General features: G+C 39.4%; 1 protein-coding gene across 3 annotated transcripts in view; it reads right to left on the bottom strand.

Moving 5' to 3' along the window:
• Positions 1-11,834, bottom strand: part of LOC135097995 (uncharacterized) — a 34,343-nt gene that overhangs the window by 384 nt on the left and 22,125 nt on the right. For 2 of the 3 annotated variants that reach the window (XM_064000179.1, XM_064000177.1), the window contains 3 exons: positions 8,223-8,613; positions 339-448; positions 27-175 (listed from right to left, as the gene is read on the bottom strand). In XM_064000179.1, coding sequence (XP_063856249.1) covers positions 8,511-8,613 — 103 coding nt within the window. In that variant the 3' untranslated portion in view covers positions 27-175; positions 339-448; positions 8,223-8,510. Of the gene's footprint in view, positions 1-26; positions 176-338; positions 449-8,222; positions 8,614-10,085; positions 10,645-11,834 lie in introns of those variants that run through there. The other variant, XM_064000178.1, reaches the window with a different exon arrangement.

Genomic DNA, 11,834 nt, shown 5'->3' with positions numbered 1-11,834 from the left:
CACCATTACAAGCACCACAGCAGTACCTGAAGGGGCATGCTGGTCATGGCCATCTCATATGTCATCCCTGTTGCCACAACAGAGAAGAAGGTTGAGATTTGCTCCTGATACATGCAGCCAGCACACCAGCCTCTGTCCATCTGTCCATTGAGGAGGTCCACGTACCCACTAGGGCCTGGAGGAGGAGGAGGAGGAGGAGGAGGAGGAGGAGGAGGAGGCATTAGTAACACTCACAAAAAATTCCATGTGGAATTGACAATCTGGTAGATTTATAAGGACAAGATAAAAAAAAAGTGGCTTGTGTTGGCAATGAGGGTGATGGGGGAGAGGCGCCGCACCTCAGTGTCTGTGTCCATGCTCTCAATGATCATGAGGCGGTGATGCAGTGAGAGGCACTTCCATGCCTGCCATGATGGAACCACAACACAGGAAGCATCATGGACAATGCCTGTGGGATGAGACAAAAGGAGAGTACGGGGAGTGGTAAGGGATCTCAAACAGCAACAGGTCTTTAATTTTTTAACTGCTTGATTTGGGTGCAGTGTGTGTGTGTGTGTGTGTGTGTGTGTGTGTGTGTGTGTGTGTGTGTGTGTGTGTGTGTGTGTGTGTGTGTGTGTGTGTGTGTGTGTGTGTGTGTGTGTGTGCGCGCGCAAGTGTGTGTTGCAGAGCTGTGTGTATATCTGACACACACATACACACACACACACACACACACACACACACAAAGTTTGCAATGTAGGTACAAGCAGAAGAGGTAATTAGTGGGTCTTGGAGGTTGTCTGGAGATGAAGAATATAAAAATGTATGGATAAACAGGGATATGGATGAGATTGAAAGGTTGAAGCAAAAGGAGCTGATAAATGAGGCTAAACAAAAAGACGAACAACAAAAAGAGAAGTTTTTCTGAAGAGTAAGAGACATGAGAATAAAGAAATGGTACATCAAACAGTATGTTATACTAATGTAAATGGATTAATGTCAACAAAGATGGAATTAAATGAGTTATTAAACAGAACCATACCGGATGTTGCTGTATTATGTGAGACAAAATGGAAAAATGAATGGGGAACTCCTGACACTGGTAAATATGATTTATGGATGAAAAACAGAAGTGACAAGGAAGGAGGGGGGAGTGATCATTCTGACTAAAAAGTGTGTTGAAGTGGAGAGGGTAATAAAAAGTGAAGACAAGTCTGAAATTCTACAAGTGATGATTAGAAGTGGAAAAGAAAGGATAATGAATTATGTATGAGTGTATGTGCCACCTGTGACCAATGCTTGGCAAAAAGAAGAGCACGAAGAGACATTGGTAGATGTGTTAAAAGGTCTTGAAAAGACAGTGATGGAAAGTAGTGATATAGTTATTGTTGGTGATTTTAATTGTAAGGAGATAAAGTGGGAAACATTGACAACTACTAGAAGTGAGAACTCATGGAGTAATAGACTGTTAACCTGAACAGTGGAAAACTTGATGACTCAGTGGGTAGACTGTGATATAAGATTTAGTGGAAGAGATAAACCATCAAGACTTGATTTAGTGTTTACCAAGGACATGGAAATTATTGAAACAATACACTATGATAGCCCTCTAGGTAAAAGTGATCACATGTTGATGGAATTTAATTTGAAAAAAAGAAAATGTAATCACTGATGAAAATTATAAGGTAAGAAGATTTAAATATAGTAAAGATGATTTTGAAAAATTAAGAAAGTAGTTTGTTGCCATGGGCTGGAAAAACTTTGAAGATGTAGATGTTCCAGAAAATTAGATGAATTTATAAGGAAATATAATTCTGCTGTGGAGAAATTTGTACCTAAAGGAGGAGTGAGATGTAGAAAGGGTAAAGAATGGTTCAATACATAATGCAAAGAAACTACAAATTGTAAATCAAATGGTTGGAATAGATGGAAGAAGAGGAAAACTGAGAGCAGATGGGAGGAATATATTGATACTAGAAACAAGTACATTGAGATAATAAGAATGGAGAGAAGAAACTATAAAAGAGATATAATAGATAAGTGTATAAATGAACCCAAACAGGACATGGTGGAGGTTATGAACAATAGTTTCAGATTGTTATTTACTGTGGAAGGGGAGTTTGATGCTGGAAGGGATAAGTTGGTGAGATATATACTGAGTGCAGTCCCAGTCAGTTATGAGGAAATACTTAAGATGATGGAGGAACTTGAAGTAATTAAAGCATCTGATCCAGATGGAGTACCAAACAAGATATTGAAGGAATGTACAGAACAACTGCCTGATAAAATTCACAGTCTAGTGATGACATCACTATCATAGGGAAGAGAACCAAAAGACTGGAAAAGAACAAATATTGCACCAACATACAAAAGAGGAAATAAGGAAAATACACTAAAATATAGACCAGTGTCCTTGAATAGTTTTTTTTTTTTTATGTAGGAGGGACACTGGCCAAGGGCAACAAAAATCCAATAAAAAAAAAAAAGCCCACCGAGATGCCAGTCCCAGAAAAGTAAAAAAAATTGAAGGATAAGTGTCTTGAAACCTCCCTCTTGAAGGAATTCAATTCATAGGAAGGTGGAAATACAGAAGCAGACAGGGAGTTCCAGAGTTTACCAAAGAAAGGGATCAATAATTGAGTATACTGGTTAACTCTTGCATTAGAGAGGTGGACAGAATAGGGGTGAGAGAAAGAAGAGTCTTGTGCAGCAAGGCTGTGGGAGGAGGGGAGGCATGCAGTTAGCAAGATCAGAAAAGCAGTTAGCATGAAAATAGCGGTAGAAGACAGCTAGAGATGCAACATTGCGGCGATGAGAAAGGCTGAAGACAGTCAGTTAGAGGAAAGGAGTTGATGAGACGAAAACTTTTTTATTCCACCCTGTCTAGAAGAGCGGCATGAGTGGAACCTCCCCAGACATGTGAAGCATACTCCATACATGGACGGATAAGGCCCTTGTACAGAGTTAGCAGCTGGGGGGATGAGAAAAACTGGCAGAGACATCTCAGAACACCTAACTTCATAGAAGCTGTTTTAGCTAGAGATGAGATGTGAAGTTTCCAGTTCAGATTATAAGTAAAGGACAGACCGAGGATGTTCAGTGTAGAAGAGGGGGACAGTTGAGTGTCACTGAAGAAGAGGGGATAGCTGTCTGGAAGGTAGTGTTGAGTTGATAGATGGAGGAATTGAGTTTTTGAGGCATTGAACAATACCAAGTTTGCTCTGCCCCAATCAGAAATTTTAGAAAGATCAGAAGTCAGGCGTTCTGTGGCTTCCCTGCATGAAATGTTTACCTCCTGAAGGGTTGGACGTCTATAAAAAGACATGGAAAAGTGCAGGGTGGTATCATCAGCGTAGGAGTGGATAGGGTAGGAAATTTGATTTACAAGGTCATTGATGAATAATAAAAAGAGAGTGGGTGACAGGACAGAACCCTGAGGAACACCACTGTTAATAGATTTAGGAGAAGAACAGTGACCGTCTACCACAGCAGCAATAGAACGGTCAAAAAGGAAACTTGAGAGAAAGATAGAAGCCATAGGGGGGTAATTTGGAAATCAAGACTTTGTGCCAGACTCTATCAGGAGCTTTTGATATGTCCAAGGCAACAACAAAAGTTTCACCAAAATCTCTAAAAGAGGATGACCAAGACTCAGTAAGGAAAGCCAGAGGATCACCAGTAGAGCGGCTTTGACGGAACCCATACTGGCAATCAGATAGAAGTTTGTGAAGTGACAGATGTTTAAGTATCTTCCTGTTGAGGATAGATTAAAAAACTTTAGATAGGCAGGAAATTAAAGCAATAGGACAGTAGTTTGAGGGATTAGAACAGTCGCCCTTTTTAGGAACATGCTGAATGTAGGCAAACTTTCAGCAAGAAGGAAAGGTAGATGTTGACAGACAGTGCTGAAAGAGTTTGACTAGGCAAGGTGCAAGCACGGAGGCACAGTTTCGGAGAACAATAGGAGGGACCCCATCAGGTCCATAAGCCTTTCAAGGGTTTAGGCCAGCAAGCGCATGGAAAACATCATTGTGAAGAATTTTAATAGGTAGCATGAAGTAGTTAGAGGGTGGAGGAGAGGGAGGAACAAGCCCAGAATCATTCAAGGTAGAGTTTTTAGCAAAGGTTTGAGCAAAGAGTTCAGCTTTAGAAATAGATGTGATGGTAGTGGTGCTATCTGGTTGAAATAAAGGAGGGAAAGAAGAAGAAGAAGCAAAGTTATTGAAGATATTTTTGGCTAGATGCCAGGAGATATTTTTGGCTAGATGTCAGAGAGTCATGAGGGTAGTTAGATCTTGAAAGATTTTGACACTTTCTATTAATGAAGGAGTTTTTGACTAGACGGAGAACAGACTTGGCATGGTTCCGGACAGAAATATAAAGTGCATGAGATTCTGGTGATGGAAGGCCTAAGTACCTTTTGTGGGCCACCTCTCTATCATGTATAGCACGAGAACAAGCTGTGTTCAACCAAGGTTTGGAAGGTTTAGTCCAAGAAAAAGAGAGAGGAATGAATGTATGCCTCCATGCCAGACACTATCACCTCTGTTATGCATTCAGCACACAAAGACGGGTCTCTGACACAGAAGCAGTAGTCATTCCAAGGAAAATCAGCAAAATACCTCCTCAGGTCCCCCCAACTAGCAGAGGCAAAATGCCAGAGGCACCTTTGCTTAGGGGGATGCTGAGGAGGGATTGGAGTGATAGGACAAGATACAGATATGAGACTGTGATCGGAGGAGCTCAATGGAATAGAGAGGGTGACAGCATAAACAGAAGGATTAGAGGTCAGGAAGAAGTCAAGAATGTTGGGCATATCTCCAAGACGGTCAGAAATACAAGTAGGTTGTTGCACCAATTGCTCTAGGTCGTGGAGCATAGCAAAGTTGAAGGCTAGTTCACCAGGATGGTCAGTGAAGGGAGAGGAAAGCCAAAGCTGGTGGTGAACACTGAAGTCTCCAAGAATGGAGATCTCTGCAAAAAGGGAAGAGTATCAGAATGTGCTCCACTTTGGAAGTTAAGTAGTCAAAGAATTTCTTATAATCAGAGGAGTTAGGTGAGAGATATACAGCACAGATAAATTTAGTTTGAGAGTGACTCTGTAGTCGTAGCCAGATGGTGGAAAACTCGGAAGATTCAAGAGCATGGACATGAGAGCAGGTTAAATTGTTGCGCACATAAATGCAACATCCAGCTTTGGATTGAAAATGAGGATAGAGAAAGTAGGAGGGAACAGAAAAAGGGCTACTGTCAGTTGCCTCAGGCACCTGAGTTTCAGTGAGGAAAAGAAGATGATGTTTAGAAGAGGAGAGGTGGTGTTCTACAGACTGAAAATTAGATCTTAGATCACAAATGTTGCAGAAGTAAATGAAGAAAAAATTGAGGGGGTGTCAAGATACTTAGGGGCGTCATCAGCAGAGCAGTCCAACCAAGGGACATTTGTGGTCTCCTCCCCAGATGAGGACTCCAAAGCTGGTGTAGGAGTTGTCATGAATTTTGAAATTTTGAGTGAAGGTTGTGTGTGTTATTAGGTGCTTGTAGTTTTATGTGGAGGAAGAGAGTTGTCTTTATAGGGCAGGCTGTGACTGCCCCCTTGTGTTGTGAGACACAAAAGGAAAAGTTCAGTGAGATCACAGGTAGGTTAAATGATAAGTTCACAGTACCCCCTGATCCAGTGCTTTAGACCTCACTGGGAGTAATTATTGTTTTAGCAGGTGTCTACTGCCTCCTCCTGAAGGAAAATTATGTGAAAGAACAATAAAGGAAAGATGGATGGAACACCTGGAAAAAGATGAAGTTTTAGTAAATTGTCAATTTGGATTTAAAAGGGGAAGATCATGCTCCATAAACTTACTGTCCTTTCATTCAAGGATAGTTAACATTGTGCAGGAGAGAGACGGATGGGTGGATGGTGTCTACTTAGACTTGAAGAAAGCAAAGTACATCCCAAAGATTGCTAAGGAAGATTAAAAAATTATGGAAAATTTGGAGGAAGACAGCTGGAGTGAATGGAGGATTATCTGGATGATAGAGAGATGAGAACTGTAATACAAGACCAGAATTCATCTTGGCTAAAAGTAACTAGTGGTGTCCCACAGGGGTCAGATTTAGGACCGATAAAGTTTGTAATATATGTGAACGACATAAATGAAGAAACAGATAGTTATATGAACTTATTTGCAGATGATGCTAAACTGATGAGAAGGATAGATAATGTAAATGACTGTATGGTACTGCAAGATGATTTAAATAAGATAAATAGATGGAGTAAATCTTGGCAAATGGAATTCCATTTGAGTAAATGCAAAGTAATGGAGTTTGGTAAGAGTAAGAAAAGAATACAATATTATTATGATATGGATGGTGTGAAGTTAAAGAAGTCAAAAGAGGAAGTAGATTTGGGAGTAACAGTTACTGAAAATTTGACACATTGATAAAATTACTGGAGACAGTGAAATTGTTAAAAAGAATAAGAATGGCACTCATATTTGGAAGAAGAAATGATAAAAAGTTGTTGATTTCCATGATAAGACTAAGATTGGAATATGCAGCAGTGGTGTGGTCTCATCATACAAAGAGGAATATTATAAAATTAGAAAAAGCAAAAAGAGCAGTCACTAAGATGGTTTCAGAGTTGAGTAAATTGACCTATGAAGAGAGATTAAGAATGTTGGAAATTCCTACCCTTGAAAATAGGAGAGAGAGAGAGATTTAATAAACATCTATAGAATGATAAATGGTATGGAAAATGTGAAGAAAGAAGGTTTTTATAAATTTAGACACACAGAGTACAAGGAGTCACAGCAAGAAGTTGAAGAAAGTTAACTGTAGAAGAGACATTAAGAAGTATAGTTTTCCTCACTGAAATGAGAACAAATGGAATGAACTCAGTGAAGACGTTGTCAATGCCGAAACTGTCAGTGCTTTTAAAACCAAACTGATAGATATAGAGACGCTGTACTATGAGATTACTCCCCTCCCGTACACCACAACTAGATACACACAACTAGGTAAATACACACACACACACACACACACACACACACACACACACACACATGGAAGAGAGAGAGAGAGAGAGAGAGAGAGAGAGAGAGAGAGAGAGAGAGAGAGAGAGAGAGAGAGAGAGAGAGAGAGAGAGAGAGAGAGAGAGAGAGAGAGAGAGAGAGAGAGAGAGAGAGAGAGAGAGAGAGAGTGTGGGCTCGCTCACTCTGAGTTGCCAAACATCATTTCAAGACATATGGGTGCAAAATACAGGCTGCCAAGATTAAAAAGAGCCTTCATATCATATGATGTAAGTCACAGTTACATGCTGTTCATCATATGATAAATGTTGCAGTTTATGGGTTAAGGACATTAACCTAACATAACCAGACCTAAACCTTAATAGAAAAAATAAAGAGTCCAAGGTGTGGTTTGCAGACCTCCTCTTCCTCATCCTCAAAGGGTACTGGTGCCATCGATTGTTCAGCACTCAACTAATTTTGGCAAAACACTGTGCAATCTTAAGAATTGTATGCCTTGCTTATGGAACTGCATGATAAAATCCAAGTATTTAAATTTGTGTGCACTACACTCAGTTGCCATTGTGACACTGAGTACCCTTGTGGGTAACTAGCTGACTGCTGTGGCTGCAACATATACACATGGTGACTGGCTGAAAATAAATGATGCATTGCCTGGAAGTAAGTGACATTTAACGACATTCTAATGTCATTAAAAGTACAGTTCTCATTTGCTGAACAAAAGAGATGCAAGAGAGCATGCATCATTACATACTGGAAACAAACATACGAACACATGCATCACACTATATCTCTCCAAGTAAACCCTGTCAGCATGGACTTACAATTTGTGACGCAGTGTACGATGGATCACGTCACTAATGTAACCGTGAGTGACCCTAAAACAACCCTCACACCCATATTGTACAGAATGTATTCATCACCAATATCCACATAATTTAGCTGCTTCATGAGGAGCTGCTATAGCTAAGATTATTTAATGTCATTATCTCCTTTTGAAAAAGCATAATATTTTGAGCAGTAAAAAAATTTATCTCAGTCTGAAAAATTATCATGATCAACATGTTTACCAAGAAGTGGCCCCAAAAAACAGGTATACACTGTCACTCTATTGCAGTGTCTTGCATTGGCTAATGATCATAGGGGCCTTCCTGGGGAGGGAGTGGGAAGATGGCTAATGTGGGAAAGGAAGGGGTAAAAGAGAGGGCTGAGGCTCACCTGCGCTGATGTTGCTTGGTCAACTTCACATAAGGGTCATTTAGCTGTCTCGTCAACCAGTCCTGTGAGCTTTTACTTTTTCCTCTCAGATTTTTAGGCACAGTCTTGTAAGCAGCACATGATTTACAAGAGTAACAGCTGCCCTGTACAGTGGCAGTGTGTCTTGAAGCCATCACTCCCACTACCCTGTTGTGTTCTTGTTCTTGTTGGGGATTTGAGGGGCTGTGCAGGCTGTGGTGCCACAACCTCTAGAGGCCTGGAGGTGCTGGCAGCAGGAAAGTTATCCAGTTATATTCTAGTGAGCTGCTGGAGGAAGACCCTGGTATGGTTAAGTGTCTTGAAAGCCAAGCTGGGGTCTTGGAAACCACCCAAGAGGTCTGCTAGTGATGGCCTGTGGATGTGGAGTAATAACACTGAGTGGAGAAGAGCAGTGTGGTGGGAGAGGTGGTGAGAAGGACTGGGTGGGAACTGGCTCCAGAATGCATGTTGCAAATGTTTAAAATATGTATGCAATCATTAACATTATTTTGGAAGTCTTGCAAATGATATTTACGAATGAACAAAATATTGTTTTTGATGACATAAAACGCACCTTTTTTCTCCCCCAAAAAAGTCTCAGAAAATGAGCCTGCATCTTATAAGACCAAGGTTCAGCTTTGGGACAGTGGCCAGTGGTAAGTCTGTGGCAACAGTGGCCCTTAGATTAAATCCCAAACATCTTCACATACATAAACAAAGTGATGATCAATTCTATACCACAAAAACAACTCTTTTTTACAAGATAACAATGCATAACAGGTCATACTTACTAGTAATTCACATAAAATAACACCAGTCAAGAAGAAATTAGGTGATGACTCTTACATTTCATGTACCAAAACAAACTTGCAGTTGGTTGCAAACCAAACCTGGTGACAGCTGCAGGATTCACTGCGTTTCTTAGTATGATGCCATTATTCCTTGAGGTAAGACACACCTCCATACAACTGGAATTGTACCTATCTTTTAAGATTCTTACCTTTCATACATGTTCAACAAAACTTGAAGCTAATGAGGAACTATTGCATTCTTAAAAAATAGCTTACCACCTAACAAAATAAAAGATTTTATAAGTGAAGAGAGTATCATGAAGTAGGGCGACTCATGGTGATGGTTTGTACTGAATATTTCAAATAAAAATACATTGTAGAGAATAAGGTGAATCTGTTTTCACACATCCTTATGCTTTGAAAATGTACTAAAATATACAACTAGGATCATGTGTAGAATGATGATAAAAAAATGTGATGTACAAACTTTATTACAATCTGGCCTCTGACAATGTCACTGTCTACGCCACATTTGTTTACATCTCACAGCAGGATTAGTCTAAGTACTAGTGTTGGTAGGTCCTAGCAAATATTAAGGTTTTTTAAATGTAAAATATTGAGATCTAATAAGGATCTGAATACATATAAGAGGGCTTCAAATGTCAGGTGAAACCCTTCATTTCATATTCAGAGCTTAAACCTGTTTACTTAACTTTTTTTTTTTTTTTTATGCCTACCCAAACTGAGGTGCGTCTTATTGAGTCCATGTGTCTTATAAGCCATTAATTATGGTATAATGAAATACGAATAAGAGTCTGCATCCAGCATTTGAAGAAACTGCATAAACAATATAAAAATATTTCATTCATGCTGGCTAATATTAGGCACTGATTTAGTGTTGTCATAAGCTCAATAGTTTTTTGCACTCCGATTGGTATATATATATATATATATATATATATATATATATATATATATATATATATATATATATATATATATATATATATATATATATATATATATATATATATATATATTTATGCAAGCCCAGTGACACATCATGAAGAGTTAAGACCGCTAAACAGAGAGGGAAACCTGTGACCATAGTCCTCATGAGTAAATAAAAAAAACTTATGTCCGTAGATATGCAAAATAACTTATTTGCTGATTGTACTACATGTAGCCCTTCATCTCTCAAATTATAATGCAATATTTTTCAGGCACCAAAGATTTTTCAAGGGGAGTGCATTAATGATGCATATATCGAGTTTGTCTAAATCTGAAATGTTTGAGGTGCATTTATCACATTTAAACCTAGTCAATTTCACATAAAGCAATGGCAATCAAGTGGAATAGAGAAGCTCCAGTGGGGAATTATATGAAACAGACATTTTCTGATGTTGCTGTATCATATGCTTAATTGCCATACTTTTAAACCTTCTGCCAATGCTAGTGATCACCTGGCCAAACAGCACCAGACAATCAAGATAGTGGGGAAGTCCTTACTTTCAAAAATCCAAAGTTCACCAAGGTTGTCAATCAGCGGGGTGGGCAAGCATGAGTGGTCACCAATGCTTACATCTCATATTCCTGCCCAACTCAGCACATCACTGACAGAAAAAAATGTATGAGAAACACGAATTTGTTTACATCTGCTGCAGTCACCATGGCAACCAGCAAAGAAGTGACAGTTTGTTGGGCTACTCCTTTATCATTTTTTGATAAGGAAATCCTCATTAACATGGTAAAAGAGCATATTAATGTAATAAATAACAAGAACACAAAGTTTTATACAGTAAACAAGAAGGCAATGGAGTGGCTAAGAAGTTTTGTGATGAGTGGGCATCACAAGACTCACCAGTACGTGAGGAAAATGTGAAAAAAACATCAGAAATGGATGTGAAACATTGTTTGACATTGTTTATGATGTTATATAATGCATGGCAATATGAACTGGGTGACATTGATGTCTGTGTGTGTGTGTGTGTGTGTGTGTGTGTGTGTGTGTGTGTGTGTGTGTGTGTGTGTGTGTGTGTGTGTGTGTGTGTGTGTGTGTGTATTTACCTAGTTGTATTGTACAGGGCACGAGCCAAAGTTCATTTTGTCCTGTCTCCATAACCATGCTTATTCAGTTTCTCTTTAAACATGTGTACACCGTTTGCCAAAACCACTTCTTTCTTCAAATCATTCCAGATTTCAAGAGTTCGATACGGGAAACTATTTCTTGATGTAGCTCAAACATCCACTCTTTATTTTATTCTCAAACAGATGAGAAACACTGTTTATGAAGTTATATAATGTATGACGTGAATAGGGTGATGTTGGTATCTGTGTGTGTGTGTGTGTGTGTGTGTGTGTGTGTGTGTGTGTGTGTGTGTGTGTGTGTGTGTGTGTGTGTGCGTGTGCATTGTACAGGGCACGAGCCAAAGTTTATTTTGTCCTGTCTCCATAACCATATTTATCCAGTTTCTCTTTAAACATGTGTACACTGTTTGCCACAACCACCTCTTCCTTCAAATCATTCCAGATTTCAATAGTTTGATACAGGAAGCTGCATTTCTTGGTGCCGCTCAAACATCCACTCTTCTTTATTTTCTTCCCATGTCCCCTCGCCCATCTCTCTCCCTCCTCCATCTGTGATAGCAAGTCAATTCTGTCTATTCTTCCTATATTGTTTACTAATTTGTACATTGTTATCAGGTCTCCTCTTACTCTTCTCTCTTGTAGCGTTGGTAATCACATCTCTTCAAGTCTTTCTTCATAGCTTAAGTCTTTCAGTTCTGGTACCATCTTTGTTGCT

The sequence above is a fragment of the Scylla paramamosain genome, unplaced genomic scaffold, assembly GCF_035594125.1.
Source record: "Scylla paramamosain isolate STU-SP2022 unplaced genomic scaffold, ASM3559412v1 Contig39, whole genome shotgun sequence".
In the NCBI taxonomy this organism is placed as follows: domain Eukaryota; kingdom Metazoa; phylum Arthropoda; class Malacostraca; order Decapoda; family Portunidae; genus Scylla; species Scylla paramamosain.
The sequence above is the reverse complement of the archived record's forward strand: the minus strand, read 5'-3'. Positions and strand labels throughout refer to the sequence as shown.